General features: G+C 40.4%; 1 protein-coding gene across 1 annotated transcript in view; it reads left to right on the forward strand.

Moving 5' to 3' along the window:
* LOC143715591 (lysophosphatidylcholine acyltransferase 1) overlaps positions 1-22850 on the forward strand; it is an 81550-nt gene that overhangs the window by 32253 nt on the left and 26447 nt on the right. The window contains exon 2 of the mRNA XM_077207377.1: positions 22317-22456. Coding sequence (XP_077063492.1) covers positions 22317-22456 — 140 coding nt within the window. The remainder of the gene's footprint in view (positions 1-22316; positions 22457-22850) is intronic.

A 22850-nucleotide genomic window follows, 5' to 3' on the forward strand; every position in this document is an offset into this window, starting at 1 on the left:
TCTGTAACATAGGCATATCGTTTGTTGTTTTTATGATAGCCTATATTAGGGCATATAAATATTAATATGCAGTTTAATACGTTGCTAATACAAAGACATTTTAACGTTATTTCAACATATTTCAGTCAATTTTCACTCATCTCAGTATAGCAATAGGGTTTGGTAAAAACTGTTCAGTTCATTCATTCACACACAGACGCGATTCATATTTAAACAGTCTTTTTGCGGTTTACATACACTATGATATCGCAATTAGAACACTAATAAAAAAACGTACTTCTCAGATGGATATTTCATATTTCTTTGTAAAAACTAAAGTATACATTTTATCATACATATTTCAAAGTTAAGGATTCATTAGTTTGAATAAAGCCTACATTGGAACAAATCCCTATAATAGCATCCTACTTGATGACTCTATTTTTGACAAAACAAACATAGCCTAATATATAACATTTGAGCAGAAATTGGTGAACAAAAGCTTATTCAATGTGGCAGTAGCATATTTTACATTAAACAGTTAATAATATATCCAAAACTAGTCAACAAAATGTTGTCTTTCATATTTCGTCTGTAACATAGGCATATCGTTTGTTGTTTTTATGAGCCTATATTAGGGCATAAATATTAATTTGCAGTTTAATACGTTGCTAATACAAAGACATTTTAACGTTATTTCAACATATTTCAGTCGATTTTCACTCATCTCAGTATAGTAATAGGGTTTGGTAAAAACTGTTCAGTTCATTCATTCACACACAGACGCGATTCATATTTAAACAGTCTTTTTGCGGTTTACATACACTATGATATCGAGATTAGAACAATAATAATAAAGAACTTACTTATCAGATGGATCCGTTGCTCCTCGGAATGAAAAAAAACAGCACATGTTCTGAGGTAAATGTCCCAGGATTACTCCTCACACAGCCTCGCAAGAAGAAATAGTAGGCTACATTAATCTGATGATTACATTTGTTGTGTTATCGCGTTTATGAGGGGCGTTGACACTTTGCATGTTTTGCTTCAGATCATTTGCGTTTGAATACCGCGCGCTCTCCGTGGGCGTGTCAGATTAGCAGAATAATGAGCTAAGAGAACGATAATGAGATCGGCTGACACCTCTCTCTTTTTTAATAGATTACATAAACAGAGAATATTTATTTTAGTTTTGAATTAGATATTTTAAAAGTACAAACTTAAATGATTATAAAGATATTTTGCTCATGCTTGTGTGAATAGTATTCGCTGAGCTTTGTTTAAGTTTAGAGACCTGCACCAGAAAAAAATTTAACGGAGACAGAGAGGCAGAAAGCACACCCTGTTTATTTTCTCCATTTTACAAAAGCACACGGTTTTGATGTTAATGTGAGTGTACACAAAAAAAGAAGACCCTCTATAGTTTATAATCATGTATTGATTTTATTTATATGACCAAAAATGACGGAGTATTTTAAGTCTATGTTGCTGCTATGTGAAAAAAAAACAGCAAAACGCGCCGGCGCGTTTCTCGACCCCAGAGAGTTAACGTTAGATTACTCGTTTTAATTTTCTTTGCCATTGACCCGACTGAACTACAAACTTTCCACTGATGTCTGTTTAAAGGGATGTGCTCGACCAGCTCGCGCGTTTGTGACGCTGCACGCTCAATCCACTGCGCGTTTCTAATGCTCGCGCACCACAGTGTTACTATATTGTGTTTAATATTCCACTAATAAGACACATTTACTTCATAGACAGCCTTCTTTTTTTATCCCCATGATACTTTGTGTTATGAGTGTTTCTTTGTCACACTGTGTAGGCTATACACGCTTCAAAATAAAGGCCAAAATAAAATTATTTATTTTTTTAAATCGAAGTCATTTAAAAATTAAAACGTGAACAGGGTGAATCGAGTTCGATTTTATAACGATTTATCGTGCAGGCCTAGTTGACTATATTATTTTGATAATGAACATGCTGCGATGTCAAGTTAGCAATGGTAGAACGTGTGCACGTGAGGCGTCGGAGCAATCACGGGAATTTTTGTCCTTCTGAGGAACCTGTTACTCTGTAATTTATGGTCATAGTGATTGAAGCAAGAAGTGGTTCAAAACTGTAAAGCTTTAGTAAAATAAAGAAAACAAGCACGATCCGTTTTCTGCCGTCTCGGTTTCCGTGAACTTTGGACCCCGTCGCAATGAACCGAAGCTCAGCAAAATGTTTCCTTTCGTTTTGTTAATCTGTAATTATTTAAGGGAAATAGCCTATATTTCACGTATAGGCCTATATATTAGTTTTATATATTTCGTTTTATTCTGTTTTCTCAGTTCACAGAACCGCTTTAAGTGTGTGATGTTGTGTGAATCCATGTTCTACACTATCCAGCAATTTTCGCTGGTTTCAAAAAACAAAATGTTGCATTTTACCTGCTATTTATTTTCACTGAAATGTATTATTCAACAGTTGGTGACATAGCCTATACATTCTTTGGGAAAACTAACGCCAGCGCATTGCCATTGCGACTTACCTATGATGACTTGACAGCTGAGCGCAGGCGTTTCACTCACGCTGGATAGTAGTGTCAATATCACATTTGCTCAATATGTACTATTTGAATTTGTGATTGGTTGACTGGCAAATTAAAATATTTAACAGAACGATAAAATAACGTTATTAACCGGTTAATGGCCATTTCAAATAAGTGTGTCTGTTCAGAATGATTAAATTTGATTTTGTTTCCGTTTCTGGTTATGTTCCTGTCAAAAATTTGTTTGTTTGTTTTTTGTTCATTGAACCGGTTCGGAGCCTTGATTGCTGCTACATTTTAAACTATATATATATATAATATACTATTCTTTTGGTTGATATATTATACTAAAAGAAAGTATTTTCCATGTGGTTAATATATAAACTATTAATTGATTGAATTTACAGAAAAGGTACTATATTGTGATATATATATATATATATATATATATATATCGTTATCGTGATTTGAGATTTTGGTCATATCGCCCAACCCGACGTACACTGTTATTGATACAGTTTCCACGTGTTCACCGCAATATATTAGAAAAATACTGGGTAAATAAATAATCGGTTTGTTGATGAACATGCACTTGTTAATGCTGATGGTGAGGAATTACAGTTGCAAAATCTCACAGGTCTATACAATCCAGCACCACCAGATTTAAAAATAGCTTCTTCCCAAATGCAATGGTTTCCCTAAACAAATGTAGTTAGACAAACCCAGTCACTCACTGTCACCTTCTGTACTGTGATTACTGTTTTAATTCTGTTTTACTACTGTTTTTTATGATTTGTTGTAGGGCTGGGCGATATGGAATTTTTTTTTATCACGATATGTTTTTCCATATTGATCGATCTCGATTCTTATCACGATATGTAGTTTTTGCAGATGCTGCCAGTGTAAGGGATATCCTGAAGCTTGAAGAAATAAGAGATTCACTGAAACTTAACAATAAAGTTTAATAACATAACAAATTAAACAATATACCTTCCAATAATGAGCACAAAATATTTTTGTTAAGGTCTTCAGGCAGACAAAGGATTCACATTACACTCCCACATTGTATGAATCTTTCCATTGGTCAAGAGAGCAGCAGGGCCCACAACTGGCAAAATAAAATTCAGAGCAGCGCTCTTTCACTCATACAGTTTTATATACTTTCAAACAAGTGCAAACTAGTAAGTGACTGGTCAGTGGTCACTTTTCAATATATTTTACATTTTTTGATTTTGTAAACAACAACAACTTATTTAAACAACTTAAAACACAATTATTAAATCATAATAATCTCAAATATTTGTAGAGGCAGCACAAAACCCAACTAAGTAAACATGTGGGTCACACCCTCTGACACATTTAAGTGCTAAACAAAGACAAAATAAATGCAAAAACTAAACCACTATAATACTATTATACTGGTTTACCTCCCAGAGATTTTTTGGAGGTATTGAAAAATGCAAAAATAAAAGGTTGTATTCATTTGTAATTGCTAACATGAGTCATCTCCCTTTATACAATAATACAAACTTTTACTTACTGAAACATTCAGCGAGGCAATAAGTAATAGCGCTCGTTATATATATTTTTGCTCCTCTTTGATTTTTTTGGCTGCAAAGCATGACTGGATGTATTGTTGTTTAACAGAGCCGCTCCCTAGCGATGCTAACAGGCGACGTAGTGGTCTTGCTTTGCTGTGTGTGAGGTGTCGTGCCGAGATAGGTCTGCAGTTGATTATTATTGGAGGTGCCAGCTTGAGTCCGCAGAGTCACACTCTCAGAGTATTTACTGGGGTGGTGCCGTCTCAGGTTATGGAAAAGATTGGTTGTATTTTCCCCGTCCTGGCCAACCGCCGGCATATAGACCGGCTTCGACTGTTCCTGGTCGTTTTTGCCATATCCAAACCACGTCCACACAATTTACGTTGTGTTACCTTTTTTTTCAACAATGTCTTCGGTCTCGAGTGATGTAGTGATGTCGCCTTCACGTTCTGCATTATTTTCGCTGTCCTCAACTTCAGTTTTGCTCATTTTTTCTCCTTTTTCCAACTTTTTCTCCCTCTCTCTCAGTCTCCTTCTGTTTACTGTAGCCACGCTGCTCGCTGAGAAGTGGGCGTGTCCTACCGGCATACGGCAGACTCTACTGTTGTTGTTGCACTTACTTTTTCATGTGATATCGAATAATATGTCCCAAGCATATTATCGAAATCGTTCAAAATTTGATCGCGATCCCGTATCGTGATCGAATTATCGCCCAGCCCTAATCTGTTGTATTTATTTATTGTATGCATCCAGTGGAGAGTTCCTAATTTCGTTGTATTGTAAAGTACATGACAATAAAGCCATTAAATTCAATTCAATAATGTACCACTGAGAAATGTCCTGCTCAAGTTGTCCTTGTGATGGAGGTTCGGGTTGATTGAATAGTTTTTCCAATGTTTCGTCATCGGACTCGCGGTCGCATTGAGATGGTAAAATCGACGTCATTGTTCGTTACTGTCTTTAGTTTAGGACACGCAGAGCTGACGTTATGGCAATGGGTGTTTTTTTTTTTTCAACGTGCGTGCTGTACGAGGTTTTTTTTATTTTTTTTTTATTTTTTTTCAGTATTATCATTTTTTATTTTTATTTTATTATTTTTTAGAAAATTCAACCTCTTGTTCTTTTTCTGTCCTTCATTTTTTTGGGGGGGTTATCTTTTTCATTTTAGTCTCTTTTTCTTCTTAGTTTTTTAATTATTTTTGCTACTGTGTTTTGTCTAGTTTCAAGTAGTTGAGCCAGTGTCTGGTCATGGCCTGTGCTGTTTCTGGTGTCCAATGGATGTTGTCCTCCGTCGTTTTGAATTGACTGGTAGGAAGTGGAGGAATGTATCTTGTTCTTTCTTTTAGAATCTTGTTCAAGAAGTCTAGGTTTTCTTGGGTTCTAGTGGGTAATTTTTTACTGTAATTAATTACTTGAAAGAAAACGGTGGCTGATGGAAAAGTGGTTTTGATGGTTCCCTGTAGTCTTTCGATCGTCTTCTGGAGTATTGTGGTGTTGCCCTGTTCCCTATCATTGAGTCCAAAGTTTAGAATTATTAGTTGGGTGTCTAGATTAGTGGTTGTTTTGTTTTTCAGTATGTGGTACGCATGAGCCAACTTCGCACCCGGATAACTAACAACTTGTGTTTGTTCCAGATTTAGTAACGGAAGCCGGGAAAGGTTGGAGTCACCCAAGAAAAGGATGGGTCTCTTGGGAGTCAGGGACCAATTGTTGTATTTGTTATTCTTGCATACGTGTCGTTCGAAGAGGCCCAACCCCTGGGATACCAGCCCTTTCTGGGGTTTGGAGGGTAGTAGCTCAGTGGTTTCTGTTGAGCTACCCCGGGGTTGGGTTTCGATGGTGTTGGTAAGTGTATCAGGGAATGTATTTTCTACCGTGGGGTAAAAAATCTCCTCCTCCTCTGGCTCTTCTGGTTTTTTCTTTTTCTGGACCGGGGCTTCTACAGTTTCCCCTTTATTTTCGGTGAGTTTTCTACGGGTGTCCCCTTTGGGGTTGGACGCGGTGGGTTCGGTTGGCTCTTTGTGGGTATCCCCTTTGGGGACGGACCCAGTGGGTTCTGTTGGGTTCTCAGTAGTGGCTGGGTTCTCTGGGGTCATGAATTTGTGTACCGCTTGGGACGCTTGTTCTATAGTGGTTTCTTTTAGAGTTTTGAGGTTCTTCCTTCCCCATTTGATTGCCACCGCCCAGGCTTCTTCCCATCGATCTCTTGAGGTATTAGCGATTTGATTTTTGGTTAGGGTCAGGCATTCCGTATAATGTATCTTGAGGATCTCTATTGCAATCTGTAGCCAATTATGGGCGTTGCCCGTTATTAGATCCTGGGTTTTTTGGTTCATACCCAAGAGGGCCGGTCGGATGGTTCGGTCGAGTAAATTGGTGACATGTTGTAGTCGGCGTGGTGTTGCGTCTCGTTCTTCACCCTCCCTAAGGGTTCTTTCGTGGTGGTAAGCTCTGAGGAACGCGTAGAAGGCCCTCACTAGTTTTCCAAAATTGTCCGGTGATGTCATGGTGCTTTTTGGACTGTCCTAGAGACAGGATATAATTGGTTAATTTGACGAACTCGTATATCTGGGACATTTTAATTACATCGTGTAGTTGGAACGAGATATGCATTAATGGACCAGAAAGTGTTAGACCTGTCTGGGCCACCCACTTCCCTGCCTGTCTGGGCATTTGGTCCATTCCCTAGGCCCGGTCTCTCCTCCCTACGGTCAGGGAAGAAAGAGACCCGGCCAGGGAGACACATCGTGTAAGTGTGCCGTATTTGAAAATCGAGGGTCTACTTTCTGAATTTTTTGAGTTCTGGTCGTTCGTTAAGACCCTTCGGGAATTTGGTGTCTAATTTTTGAATCCATTTCCATTCTGTTTTTCTCCTCTGTTGTTCTGTCCATTGGGAGTTATGTTCTATACCCTGTATACGTATATTCGTGACTCCGTGTCTAAGGAAGTGTTTGATTAATGTTTGGTTCCTATTTTTTCTAAGGGACTTGCGAACATTGTATTTGTGTTGATGTAGTCTACTCCTTATTGAATTCTTTGTTTGTCCTACGTATTGTAGTTGGCACTTATTGCACGTTATTAAGTAAACACAGTTGGTATAGTTGAGGGGTATTTTTGGAATGGGGTACGCTATGGTGTTTCCTATTTTTCTTATTAACTTGGGCTTGTGAATTAGTTGTGTGGGAGTCTTGGTAGATAGTTTGCTTCTGACCAGAATGTCTTTAAGGTTGGGGTTCCTTTTATATGCCGAAATTATGGAGATGTTTTGTTCGGATCCGAAAGTTCTGGTGAAATTGTTTTTGATTTTGCGATTTAAGTGGACCGACAGTGGTGTGTAGGTGAAGATAGCGGGGACTATAATCTGGTTATCCGTGTCTTGTTGTGGGATCGGATTCGTTCGTGTCTGGGTATGTTTTTTGTAAATGGCATTGAGTTTTGTTTTGGAGTAACCCCTTTTTTTAAGTGCCCTGAACAATGTTTTCTTGCTTTCTTCGAAGTCTTTTTCTCCTGAGCAGATTCTCGAGAATCTGGTGAGTTGTGCCCGCACTATACCCTCAAAGGTATGTCTGGGGTGGAAACTTTTCTGATGTAATAAGGAGTGTGTGTCTGTTTCTTTGAAATGGACTTTTGTGTCTAATATATGGGTGGTGTCAAAGTCTGGACCTTTGAAGACCGTGGTGTCCAGGAAGTTAACCGTCGTAGTGTTAATAGTAGTTTTAACCTTAATCCGGTTATGATGGTTATTCAAGGTATCGATAAATTCCTGGAAGTCATGGACTCCATGTTCCCAGGTACCCCATATATCATCCAGGTAACGAAAGTAGGTGGTAGGTTTTTTGGTACATTTTGGAAAGGCTGTTTCTTCCCAATTGGCCATATAAATGTCGGCGTAGGACGGTGCAATTTTTTTGCCCATCGCTGTACCATTTGTTTGGAGAAAATATTTACCCGCAAATTCAAAGTCGTTACGAGTTAGGCTAATTTCCAGTAATTCCAGAATTGTCCTATCTGGTCTGGAGGGGTCTGGGAACCTTTGGAAGGTTTCTTGGACTGCTTTAAGACCCAATTCAGTCTCTATGTTGGTGTAGAGGCTCACTACATCCATTGTGAAGAGGATGACCTCAGTTTGGAACTGAGTTGTCCTGATTTTGTTAAGGAAATCATACGTGTCCCTAATGTAACTATTGTGTTTGGTGGAGATAGGTTTTAGGTAGTGATCGATATATTCTGCTATCCTATATGATTCGCTACCGCAGTCTGACACTATGGGGCGCCCCGGGGGCATATGTGGGGTGGGCCAATCCGTCTTGGGTTTGTGGATTTTGGGTAAGAGATAAAATCTTCTAGGTCTAGGGTTATGTTCTCCTAGCAGGAAGTTCATTTGTTTAGGTTCTAGAAATCCTATTCCGACCGTTCTCTCTAATATCTCCCTAATCTTGGGGATAGTCTCCGGATAGATCGGTTTGTGGATTTTTTGGTAGTATTGATTGTCTCCTAGTTGGCGTAAGGCTTGTTGTATGTATTCGGGTTTATCCATGATAACCACCGCGTTACCTTTGTCTGCTGGTTTAATGATTAAGTCTGGTCTCTGGGCTAGAGAGTTGAGTGCTCCTATTTCGCCGGAAGACACATTTGGTTCTGGTGTTTGTGGTTTAGAGGTAAGTTTTTTAAGTTGCTTTTCGTTTTCATCAAAGAAGTCCCATATTTTGTTTGGTAATTGTTGGGGTGGTGGTTTCCAATTTGATCGTTCCGTAAAGGGGGTTGCTAATTTTGGATTGCTGCCGGTTCCAAAAAAGAGTGTTTTCTCCATTTTTTGGTGGAAGTTATTTAATTCCGCATATATCGTGAGTCTGTCCTTACATTTAGCTAGGTGTGAGGGGATAAAGGATAAACCCCGACCCAGCACCGCTCTTTCTTCTGGGGATAAAGTGTAAATTCTCGAAAGGTTAATGATTGTTTCGGGTGAGTCAGAGCTTATGGTAATTTGGGGTTGTACTTTTGGTGTTTTCATGTATTTAGTAACTTGAAGTGAGGCTTGTTCAACTATGGTTTGTTGAAAGTTCTTTAAATAATGTTTGGCCCATTTGATCGCTATTTGCCAGGCTTCTTCCCAGCGATCTCTAGAGTGAGTTTGGATAAAGTCCTCAATCTTATCCTGTTTTTTGCTTTTGTTTGAATGTTTTGCTTTAAGATAGGCATATAGTTCCCTAATTAGACGTTTGAAGTTTGGCTCGACTGACATGCTCCCTTCGGTCTATCTTCTTGGCGCAATTGAAAGGACAGTGGGTCTGTAAAGGAACGGAGTAGAAAGAGGTCTATTAGTTCATTTGCATAGAGGCAAGACCAATTCCGACAGCTCTGGCTAGGTTAGGTTTTTGGTATGTTACAACGGCTCCCCCCTTACTTAAACGGAGTTCAAGAAGGTTTGGAATAGGGAGACCGAGGAGATGCACTGGCCTACGTCTGTTAGAACTTGCCTATACCTGTGAGTGGTACTCCGGTCTGGGAGCCCCTATAAATCTTTGTGGATTTTTGTTAGACCTAGTTCTATCCGTTATATTTGGATCTGAAACTCAGAATAAGTACCTACTCCCTCAAAAGTTTTTTTGTGAGAGAAATATTTGAGACATTTCGTCAGTGGTGTACCTTAGGATCCTCAAGTGTTTCGGCCTTTCAACAACCAGACACTCTCCCCTTAGGCGGCCCGCCAGGGTGATCAATCCCTGGCTAATGTCTCATAGCCAATCACTAAGCGGGTGTTTGCTAGAATCTCAAGGCATTTGTAGTTGGATTCTGCATTATGAATTGAGAATTTTTAGAAATGTTAGACGTTCCGGTTCTCCCGATTAAAAGGATTTTGAATTTCGTTCATTCGTTTAGGATGGTCGTTTAACGTTTTGGTTCTCCTATCTAAACACTCTTTAGGTATCAGTGTGTCAGAGGTGTTGTGGTGCCAATGTGCTGTTGTGTGGGTGGCCTAAATTGCCATAAAAGAATGGGCACCCATTTAAGACCTGTATGCCCTAGGTCACCTTCCCTGTGTGCAAGCCCGAAGGTACAGGGGGGCTGGATACTTACCACTCCACCAGAAAGACCCTTTGTTGACACCGTTAGGTTACCCAGGTCCCCCGGAAGGACTCTGCAGACTATAGGTCTCATCTTGGGGTATACTCTGCGTACAGAGCGGGAGTTCCTTGGAGACCCGGATGTCAGCCTGGGGCCTTCCATCCGGGGAATCCTCAGATCTCCTTACCCAAGTCAGTTGAACCTCTAACTGGTTCCAGATTTCTCTGGCTGACTTTGGTTTGGGGCCTTCCCCGGCTAGGCCAGAGAGCGGGCTCCCCTGAAAGTCCCCGGCCACCAAGCAAGCCTGGATAACCGGGGGCCTCCCTGAGAGCCCTTTGCCCAAATCAACCCGGATCAAAGGTCCTCGGCCACACTGAGCCGCACCCCCCCCTATCATGGGTTGATTTCGCCCGGGGTCCCCTGGTCCTCCCATTTGAGAGAACCAGAGGGACCCTGTCAGGGCTCCCCGGTCCCCGGGATACGGTCACCAACCCGACAGTGAGGCGATTCCCTCCGCCTTTCCTGCCATTGTTGGGTGTTCCGCCCCAAAACCAAAGGAGCCCCTCGGAGGCACCCCAGTGTATCCGTCGGCCCCCGGTCACCCATGGGCCCTGGACAAGTCCAGTACCCACTAGCAAACCGGGGGCCACCAAACGTCCACCGTGGAAACCTCCAGAGCTTCCGCAGTCTCCTCAAAACCAAGTCCCAATGCCCCAGGAGAGCCCGAAACTATCGTTAGCCCTCCCCATAAAGAGGCGTGAGACCCAGTCAAGAAGCCACAAGAGGCCCCTGCGGGCATCCCTAGGACCCCCGTCCACCATATTAAATGGGCGGATTTTTAAGAGCCTAGGTCGGGGTTCAGACTGGCGGATGCATCAGGTGATACATCAAGCTTCTACCAGCCTTCCCCCCTAGAGTAAATGCAAGAACCAAACCGACATTATCCTTACCAAGGACGACCGTTGGGAGCATCTACCCTTGAGTCTATCCCTATTTCCCTAGGGGTTATATTTCGAGGTTTGATTGTTTCGTCCACGGTGAGTAATATAAATTTTTTTTATCTTTCTAGTTTTAAGTGATTTCCCTTAGGAATATTTTAGAGCCGGTTCTGACCTTTCTGGCAATATATTTTTTTTTGGGAAATTCGCCAGGGAAAGTCTCTAATTGGTCTAATTGCGGTCCTTAATTGGTTTTCTTTGATCTTTAATTGATTCTGATTGGTCCACGCCTTAAGCAGAGTGTTTTATGGGTGGAAGGTCCTAATTGTGGGTTATTGAAACCGTTCCAACTCCCCTACCGACTTGGGATTAACCCGGATTAGGTTATAGGACATTCAGGAAGTTCCTCAGGTTTTAATTGGCTTCAATCAGGTTCTGTGCTCCGATTGGTTGATAGTTTTATGAGTTAATTTCTGGTTTATTTTTCAGTTTGGAAGTGTTATTGAAGTAAAATCTGGTTCTCAATTATGACTGTAGGTCTTAAGGTGGTTGGCTTGTGTCTTGTTGGATCCCAATTGGTGTTTATTGTAGTGCTGCTCTCCGATTGGTTGTATATTGATCTTAATGTTTTCTTTTTATATTCGGGTCTTATTAGGAATGGGTAGTGTCTATATTTTTTTTTATTTTTTTATTTTTTTGAATATCTTTTGGATCTGGGCTCCTTTTTATTTTTTTATTTTATTTTTTTTTAAAATGTGATCTGCGTCAATTCTGTTCTCTGATTGGTCGAGGTAATTCCTTAGGTGTAATAAAGGGGCTTAGGGAAGGGTGCCAGTGGGTAGGGTAAGGGAGAGGGTAGGTTTAGGGTGTAGGGTTGGGTGAGGTAGAGGTGTGGAATGAGTATGGGTAGGGATAAGGGTAGGTGTTAGGTAGGGGGTAGGGGCTATGGGTAGGTTTTAGGTGTGAGGTGGTGGGTAGGTAGGGGGTAGGGGTAAGTGTTAGGTATGGGGTAGGGGTGAGGGTAGATATAAGGGTAGGTGTTAGGTGGTAGGTATAAGGTAGGGGGTAGGGGGTATGGGTAGGTGGGTAGGGGGTAGGGGTAGGTGTTAGGTACGGGGTAGGGGTGAGGGTAGGTGTTGGGTAGGGGGTAGGGGGTATGGGTAGGTTTAGGTGTGAGGTGGTGGGAAGGTAGGGGGTAGGGGTAGGTGTTAGGGTAGGTGTTGGGTAGGGGGTATGGGTAGGTTTAGGTGTAAGGTAGGGGTTAGGGGGTGTGGGTAGGTATAGGTGTGAGGTGGTGGGTAGGGGGTAGGGGTAGGTGTTAGGTACGGGGTAGGGGTAAGGGTAGGTGTTAGGTACGGGGTAGGGGTAAGGGTAGGGGTAGGAGGTGGGTAGGTGTTAGGTAGGTAATGGTAGGACTGAGATGGGTGAAGGGGGTTGGGGTAGGTGTGGGCTATGGGAAAGGGGTAGGTGTTAGGGAGGGGGTAGGGTAGGTGTTAGGTGGGAAGGGGTAGGGGGTAGGTGTTAGGTATGGGGTAGGGGTGAGGGTAGGTGTTAGGGAGGGGGTAGGGGAGGTGTTAGGTAAGAAGGAAAGGGGAGTGGGTAGGTAGGGGGTAGGTAATAGGTAGGAGGTGGGTAAGGGTGGGGGAAGAGGGTAGGTGTTAGGTAAATGGTGGATTGGTGGGGTATGGGAAAGGGTAGGTTGGGGGGGGGGGGGAAGGGGGGGGGTTGGGTAAAGGTGTGTCGTTTAGCTATTCCTAAACTTGGTATCTGTAGGTTCACCCTGTCTGGGGTTTTTTTTATTATTATTATTATTATTTTTTTTTTATTTTTTTTTTATTTATTTTTTTTAGTACGAGGTAAATCAATCACAATCTGCCAATCAGAGCAGAGTAGCTCCCGGAAAGGAGGGATTTAGAGAGATTGATTCTTCTGACGAGTCGTTTGACAATCATTGAAAATGTGGTGATGTGCAAATGTATATTATGAGGAAATAAAACAGTTTTTTGACCTTTGATGTATGTAAACCTGTTTTAGGAGACTACAAAACAACATTAGGAAACTTTAAAATAGCATAATAGGGGCACTTACACTGGTGCTGAAACCTGGGAAGAAGGAGGCGGGAACCGGCAAACATTTTAATAATAAATAATTAAACAAACACAAAAACAAAAGTAAAGACGGCAGTCCATCACAGTCGACTGCCGCCACACACAATAAAACAAAACATTAAATAAAATCCAGGCCTGGCCTCTCGATCTCCACTGTCGTCGCTCCTCCTTTTATGCTTCCGCTCCTCCGTGAGAGTAACGAGGCCGGTGCGTCGAACAGGTGTCACTCATTTTCAATCACGCCACCGGCCTCGTGATGCTCTCTCGCGGCCCTCGGCCTCATCCTGCTCGCCACAGTATCATACTTTCTCTGTGGCTGAATAAACAGATGATTGAAAAGCTTTGATTGATTTTTTTAGATGTTGTCTTTGTTGAACAAGAGGTTTATAAATGCTTCTCATGTGGAAAGATGTTTGGCCTGTATTGCTTTTTCAAATTCACATTATAAGCGACTCTAACTCGCAGTGCTTTCAGATGGAGCAGCATTTACTACTGATCACTGAGCCGTACGTCACTGACAAGCAGCGCATAACAAATAATTGCAGCCTTTCCGATTTAATAACTGCAAAAAACGGTTTAAGCGTGATTTCATGTTAATTGCGATTAACCGTGCAACCCTAGTGTGTACAGTATAAAAACCATTACGTCTATGGAATGTCACAATTTAGATAGTAAAGTAAACGTGTGTGTCCATGATGTGCCTACGTGATCACTTGAATAAGTTCCTTATTACAGCGCAAAACAACTCGAAATGTAATTTATGGTCATAAAGTTAAGACATTGTAAGGCCGTCTAGATCGGCCCAATGGCGGGATCCAATAGAATGGGTGAACGGGTTACTGTCTTTCCGTGTGGCAAAATAATTTAATTCCATTTAAGCTTTTATCTGACTCCATTTTATATCTGAATCCATTCTATCACAACCTCGAATTTAGGTTAGATTGCCCATTGGTCAATAATAATAGTTCAGCAATACATTTGATTGTTCTATTTAACTCTTTACTCCTATTTTACCCATTCATGGAAGCTATGTCGCTCTAAGGTCCTCACGCCTTCTTAACGCGGGTCTCACGATCACAAGCTCGTCAATTTTGGTCACCAAACAGAGGTAATTGGCTATATACCTGAGATTGGTCGCATTAAAACAGAGGTAAGAGACACACAATTTTAGATTAATCAAGCAGCATTTTTTTGCTGTTCTAAATGGAATTTCACTTCTTGTCTTTGCAAACCACGTACACTTGAATTAGTGCCAAATATTAGTTGTCACTGATCTGACACAAAACTTGTGGTAACATACAAATTCATTTAATCTACTTGGGAAAACAATTTCAGAGTCAGTCGGAATAAAATCATATGTAACTATTTATTATGTTAGGTAAATGTATCATGCCAATTTCATAATCAGTTCAAAGATAATAAATAAAAAAACATCAAATGCTCTGGAATAATCAGAGAAGATGCGAACCTGACATTATAATATACATGAGGCGGAGTGCCCGCATACATTCACCATGACGGGCTAATTTGAGTTACAAATCACCCTGAGCCTCTTGTTGCATTTCTTTATATAGACAGAAACTTCTTTCACATGGAAACATTTGCTAACAATAGGAAATTGCATTCAGAGTTTACACCTTTTGGTAGCAGAATGCCATTTGCCTGGAAGACACACCCTCCTCTGTGTGCCAGTTATCTCTAAACTTTTAAAAACTTTATTACCTTTTGGTTTACTTCTTTGGGAATGCGACATTTGTACCAGTCGCACTGAGACATTTCAAATGATACCAAATGTATAATACTGTATGAAAATTATTCACATCAAACCATATAGACTTTTTGGGTGAATTTTGGTGATCTCAGCATGAGAGAGGGAGTGGGGTAAGAGGGAAAGAGATGTATTCTGAGGAGAGACTTGTGTCTCAAATCGTGATGCTATAATTAAACTTCACAAGAGAGAGTTCACATGTGAATTTCCTTTGTTTTCTCAGAGAGTTGCCCTCTCTTCCAGTTCTTCCAGTTTGTCCAGTATTACAACATCATTATAAACTAAAGGGTACACACAATCAAAACTAAATATTGTACTTTTGTAAATTAAAGAAAACAAACAGGATGCTGGTTTCTGCCGTCTCCATTTCAGGCTATGCATGCAATATATTATGTGCAAAAAGGTGGTTAAAATCACATTACATTCTAACATTGTAACATTACAATCTAAAAAGCTTTTGGTTTTAAAATGACTAAAGGCTAAACTAAATAAAATAAAAAACACGAACTAATAATATTAGCCTGCATTTGATTACACTATTATAATGGTCACTTTCATAAAAAATATACAAATATTTCAGCAATATGTATATTTTAGTCAGAATTATTGTGCTCCGTCTGTTTGGCGCGCATGCGTACGGCGGTGCTCATTAACGGAAGCTTGAATTTTAATTCACTTGCAGAAGCTCGTCCTCTTCTGACAGTGAAATGGACATATTTGTTTGACTAACTAACATTTACAGATGGAGAATATACCTGTGAAATGCAAGTTAAGCACTGAGGAAAGCACCACGTCTCAAACGCATTAAACAGCGCAACTTATCTGTCAGAGCATCTGACAGGGCAAGCTGCTTTAAACTTGTTAACTATAGCTTACCAGTTATTTTGAAGCACTTAATATAAGCTTGTGTCATGTTTAGGACAAATTGTACTATGTTCTTTCACTGCAGGAGCTCACACTGCGCCCTCCGCTATTTTTCAGATGTGCTCGTATCAAACTACTGTATCGATGCCTCATTCCATATCGTTAAAAAAAAATCTATATATTGTACATACTCGATATACCGCCCAGCCCTAGACACAAGATGAAAAGTCGGAATTATGACATAGGAGTTAAAATTACTTTAAAAAGTTTAAACTGACATTAAAAACTTGAAATTTACAATCGTAATTTCATACTTTTTTTTACACTGTCATAGTTTTCCTAGTAGTATGTCATAGTTTTGATGTGTTTTAGTAATTTTGAGTTTTTGTCACAATTATGAGTTATGACCAAGGCCGGATTTACCACCGGGCCGATTGGGCCGGTGCCCGGGGGCCTCCGACCTCTAGGGGGCCACTAACTGTGTGGCATCATCCTTTTTTTTTACTTTTTTTATTAAATTAAAATTAATTAATGCATGTGTGATTGTGTGTATGTGTGTAAACAACAATTTATTTATACACAAAAAAGTATCATGATTAGTTTTATTTATACACAAAAAAGTATCATGATTAGTTTTTATGCTGTGTCGGATGATGATGAGTCAGCTTACCGCGGAAACTGTTGATAGCGGCAAAACAGGCGGTAGAAGATAGTGTGAAAAACAGAGAGTTGAGGACATCAAAAAAACAAACAACATGGATAAAAAACAGTGGAGCAGCGGAGCCACAAAACGCAAAGCTAAATGGGAGAAGGACAGCAAGAGGATTTAATTAGGAGTAGGCTAATATTCCAACCATCTCTATTTTTCGGCTCGACGAAAGTAAGCCTGGCGGCGCCTGCGCATGCGGTGATGTAAAGAGGAGTTTAGCACAACATCCAGACTTGCTATTTTAGATGAACCTGAGCATCAGCGCTTTGTTGACGTGCATTACCAGTTTGACCGCCTCAAAATGTAGGCCTATCTATTACCTTTTCCCCTTATTAAAAACCCTGATTATTAGATGCCCGGATCTTGGGAATTGGTTGGTGAAACATTGATTAAAATGAAGATATAATTAATACAAAACGAAATTCACTTTAACATGTGGTGTTCAAAACCCTATAACACCTGTGTTGTTCCCGGTCAAAAATGACCGGACCATAAAAAAAAACTTATAAATCAGTCATTATACCATATTTTCACCCAATCTTGGATTCAATCTTTTTGTCAACATGTTCTCTTTCAATTAGGACTGGTTTTATTTTTTGATTTGCATCTGAATAATCATAGGCCTCATTTATTTGAGAGTAGGCATTTCATTTTTTGAGTAATTTTTTTAATATTTTTTAACAATTTTGGAAATATTAAATAAAATCTGAAAAAAAATTGTATTGTTGATCACACTAGTCAACTTAAAATTTTCACCAGGAATTTTGTTTTGTAACTTTTGTTTTGTAAAAAATATGGCACATAGTCACACTTGTGGTGTTCCCGGTCAAAAATGACCGGCCTATAAAAAATAGCTTATAAATCACTCATTATACCATATTTTCACCCAATCTTGGATTCAATCTTTTTGTCAACATGTTCTCTTTCAATTAGGACTGGTTTTATATTTTGATTTGCATCTGAATAATCATAGGCCTCATTTATTTGAGAGTAGGCATTTCATTTTTTGAGTAAATTTTAAAACATTTTTGAATAATTTTGGAAATATTAAATAAAATCTGAAAAAAATTGGTATTGTTGATCACACTAGTCAACTTAAAATTTTCACCAGGAATTTTGTTTTGAAACTTTTGTTTTGTAAAAAATATGGCACATAGTCACATAAAATATGGTATAATGAGTGACTTATAAGCTATTTTTTATAGGCCGGTCATTTTTGACCGGGAACACCACAAGTGTATTAAGGTAACAAAACCCCCACAAAAAAAAAAGAAAATTTTCAACAAAAAAAAGAGATTTAGTTATACCGTTTGGGAACAAAGTCACTAAGTTTCAGTCCAAAGCGATTACATTAACTAGTATTTTCGGGAAAAAGAAAATCTTCTCCGGGTCAAATTGACCCGAACACCACATGAGGGTAAAGGCTTTGTGCTTTTTGTTTGAGGTCTATGTGAAAACGTTTTAAAGCAGTCTTTTACTTTAAGTACCTCTTTCAGAGCGGTCACGTCCATAACGGAGAGCTGTCACGTCGAAACATTGTTTTTTCCTCATAAATGCGAACACGAAAAATTAAATAAAATGAATATTTTATTCTGTGGAGAGTCAACCCTTCTTCATCCGTTGGGTATATTACTTTTGGTTTGCGCAGTGTAGGTTAATTTACAGAATTGATTGCTCTTACACCAGCCTCTGTCATGTAAGTTACCGCGTGGAGGTTGTGACTGCAGGCGTGCAGCTAATAAGTCCTGAATCCTGATTATATATTTACTTCTTATTTATTAAATCCAGATTGATTAAAATTGATACAATTAATACAAAACGAAATTAACTTTAAAGAAAGGCTTTGTGCTTTCTTTTGTTGTTGTGTTTTTGTTCAAAGGACTTTAAGTTTCATATCTTAAGTTTGTATTTTTATAGATTGTATTTATCAGAACTTATAATATATTTTGATGTTCCTCTGTTCTGTTGTGACAATAAAACAAACACTTAACACTCATAAGTAACTACAAATCTGTTTATGTTTTGTTACATGTTTCTGGATAAAAAAAATATATATATATATACAGGGATTAAAGTTCTCCGTCGCTACGACGGATTTCCGTTAATTGCAGCGAGTCTATGACGGATTTCCGTCAATTGCAGGGTTCTTGTCTGTCCTTATGTTCCTTAATGTCCTAAATTCACTTTTCATAATTTTAAGGCCGTAAATAGGCTTCATTTCTCAAATAGTGTGATAAATGTCTTAATTTTAGTTTGAATAGGTCTTAAATGAAGGAAAGACGAGGTGTATTCACCCTGCGGAGGGGGATGTGATAAAGCCTGGATTGGAGCGAAAGCACGTTCCTCTCTCCACTCTAAGCATTCTGTAATCACTTCGCTTATGGTCCAGTCCGGCTTTTCAATTCCTGCTCACGGAAAAACTGCTCCGTGTTCACTCAATCAATCTTTTTGGATACGTGCATGTCAGGCTACAGCTGGTTTGCTGCGGCCCGAATCCGAGCGCGTTTGTTCCCGGCGCCCCCCGCAGCGTTGGTCTGGTTTCAAACTCAACTTGATTCTATCCAACCCTGGTGCGTTTGTGTTCATATTACATCATCGCAAACGTGCACGGCGCATGATAGAAAACAGAACGCGGGTCAATATTGGCCGTTTCTCAATACCAAGTACGCAAACTTCGGACTTGCCAAGTTCGACTCAGGAGAACAACTCCCGAGGACGCGCGTCCGGTTATCTCTTTATGTATATTTTAGGCAACAATAAAACAAAATATGGTATAAAATACAACTCTGCCTCTTTTCATCAACAATCAAACGAAATATATATAAAACACCTCTTTTCATTTATAAATGAACATATTATCATAAACAAACATATTAATGGCCACACAAATGTGGTTCAGGCAACGAACATTGATTATCTTCACTGCATATATTTATAGCAACACGAAATATAAAACAGAACCCTGCTTATTTTTGTTTTCATTTAAAAAATATGAAACATTATTAATCATTAAAACTGACATTTAACAAACAGAGACAGGGTTGTATCGTTTTATTTTATTATGCATGTACACAAACAGTAAAGAGAATGCATAGTAAAATATACATAAAGAATATTTTAGAATATATAACATTACACAACCCTGTCTCTTTTTGTTAAATGTCAGTTTTAATGATCAATAATATCCAGTATAAAAGTATAAGTAGCCTAATAGGTAGGCTATAAGAAGCTATACAATGAGAAATAAATCAAACAATTCAGTCAAACATAAGTCAGCTCTCTAATAGGCTACAAAGTTAAAGTTAAATAGCCTAAATATATAAAGTAATGTAACTTCACTTTGCCCTCAGCCAAAACGATTTGCCATGGAACAAACTATATATTAATATATTTAGCATTTTTTGGTCTTATAAGATAAATAAAAATATGCACTGAAAAGTTATGTAGATGGTTGATTATTTGTCAAGCTAATTAAAATGTTTTCATAGATTAAAATAGCTTTTAAAATACACAAACTGGCAATATTAAAGCGGTTTAAAACATCTCCCCTTAAAACGCTATTGGTCTCGACTATTTAAATAAAGTTAAAGGAATATGAAAATTTCAGTCAGAAGAATTTTTTTCACTTTAATCCCTGTATATATATATATATATATATATATATATATATATATATATATATATATATATATATATATATATGTAGCAATGTTCAGGGAAGAAGGAGGCGGGAACCGGCGAACAATCAAAATAAACTTTATTTAAAATAAAACAAACAAACTAAAATACCGCCAGCAGCCCCTCGCGGACGACTGCTGGCTTACCCAAACTAAAACATAACGGCCAGCAGCCCCTCGCGGACGACTGCTGGCTAAAATAAAACACAAATACAAAAACACAACTAAAATCAGGCCTGTTCCTCTCTCGATCATCAACGTCGTCGCTCCTCCTTTATGCTTCCGCTCCTCCGTGAGAGATGCGAGACCGGTGTGCTCACAGGTGTTGCTCATTATCAATCGCACCACCGGCCTCGCGCCATTCTCTCACGTCCCTCGGCCGTCCTGTTCGCCACATACCCCCATCGCCCCTCACAGGCCGGGGGGTACCCACGAGCCTGTGCCTACTCCCCCCCCGGCGGCGGCGATCCCTGGGGGGTATGGACCGACAAGCCGAGGGAAATGGAGACGGAAGCATGAGGAGCGACAGATCGAGAGAGGGGAGAGAGGAAAAAAAAAAAAAAAAATGGTCCGGTTCCCACAACGCGCTGCCATCTGGTCCCCCACCAGCTGGGCGATCTCCTCCGCGGTGCCTGGCGGTGACGCTGGATGGCCCTCGGTGGACGGTTCGACGCTCCTCCGCCGCCCGGTGGACGGCGACGGCTCCTCGGGTGCCTTGGGCAGACGGTAGGAGTCCCCCGCTCCCTGCACCTCCCCTTCTCTGGTGGACGGCAGCAGGCTCCGGCCCACGGCGAGCGGCGGCGACTCCTCCTCTCCCTCCCGGATGGCAGCCGCCCCTCCAATACACAGGCGGCCGGCAGCGAGCTCGACCGTCCAACCGGCAACTCTCTCCAGCGCACCGCCTCGAGCGTCCATGGCCGCGAGTCCCCCGCTCCCTGCTCCTCCCCTTCTGGCGGATGGCAGCAGGCTCCGGCCCACGGCGAGCGGCGGCGACTCGCGCACCATGCTCGATGACACCGCGGATTCCCCACAGCGGCGAGGACTCTCTGACAGCGCGTTCCTCCCTCTTCCCGGGTTTCGGCACCAGTGTAGCAATGTTCAGGGAAGAAGGAGGCGGGAACCGGCGAACAATCAAAATAAACTTTATTTAAAATAAAACAAACAAACTAAAATACCGCCAGCAGCCCCTCGCGGACGACTGCTGGCTTACCCAAACTAAAACATAACGGCCAGCAGCCCCTCGCGGACGACTGCTGGCTAAAATAAAACACAAATACAAAAACACAACTAAAATCAGGCCTGTTCCTCTCTCGATCATCAACGTCGTCGCTCCTCCTTTATGCTTCCGCTCCTCCGTGAGAGATGCGAGACCGGTGTGCTCACAGGTGTTGCTCATTATCAATCGCACCACCGGCCTCGCGCCATTCTCTCACGTCCCTCGGCCGTCCTGTTCGCCACAATATATAATATATATATATATATATATATATGCCAATGTATCAGATTTTAAATCACTAAATATTTGTATTGGCCTTAAAAATACATTATCGGTTTGGCTCTAGGATACTTCATACACAGCGCGGTCATCGACATGGTGGAAAGGGCGTCATTTAAGGCGTTATCTTGTCTTTCTGAAAACTACAGACCTTTTAGAACAACAAGTCCAAATGCACTCAATTTCAAAGCCACATCCACCGTTCCGCTGCAAATATAAACGTCACAGCGCAAAATGGTGCACTAAAGAAAAACAGTTTTAGCAGCCAATATGGCCTGTTGAAGCTTCTGTGTCTTTAGGGGGTCCTCCATGATTTTGTGCCCATCGGCCTCTGCTTTCTAAATCCGTGCCTGGTTATGACATATATTTTTGACTTAGTATGTCAGTTGGTAATATTAATTTTTAATGTCATAATTTTGACTTGTGTGATAATTATAACTTACTACGTCATAATTATGATTAAACACAACAGGTTTTTTTCTCTTATGTGTTGGGTATATGCTTCCATAAAAATTAACTCAAACAAATGTTATATGAAGATCTGACCCCTTGTGAGCCTTTAACAGACAATGTGACCCATTTTTCTGCTCTTTAGAAGTGGTTCCTTTAAAAGGTTTGTGTGCGTGTCATTTTCTCTGCAGATTGGTTTGATGACAGTGACGGTGTTCCCCATCCGGCTCTTCATAGCGGCGTTCATGATGCTGTTGGCCTGGCCGTTTGCCTTCATCGCGTCTGTGGGCCGCTCCGAGACAACAGTGGAGCCGCAGTGCTTATGGAGAAAGTAAACACCTCCTCTCCTTTATTTCGAATCACTGATAAACACTACAGCGAGAACAACTGAAGACAAACAGCTACAGCGTTTGCAGTTATTACTATTTTAGAATTGAAAAACGCACTCTTTGTATGTTTCCTTCTCGTATCTTGCTGTAGTGTTTATGATTTGTTTGTGGTGAGATGAATTTGACTTGAGATCCTCTATTTCATAAATCAGGAAGTTGATGTCCAATACACAAGTGATGCATGAGACCAGCATAACACAATCGCAGCAAGCAGCTTCTCTGTTTCTGCACCACTGAATGCTAGTGCAAAAAAAAAGTGTTTTTCAAATTAGTATGAAAGCATGCCTACTTTAATAAATATTACACCATTGTTCAAAAGTTCGGGCTTGGTAAGAT

Source organism: Siphateles boraxobius, unplaced genomic scaffold, assembly GCF_051911475.1.
Source record: "Siphateles boraxobius isolate OS27281-9 unplaced genomic scaffold, OSU_SipBor_1 12, whole genome shotgun sequence".
Classification (NCBI taxonomy): domain Eukaryota; kingdom Metazoa; phylum Chordata; class Actinopteri; order Cypriniformes; family Leuciscidae; genus Siphateles; species Siphateles boraxobius.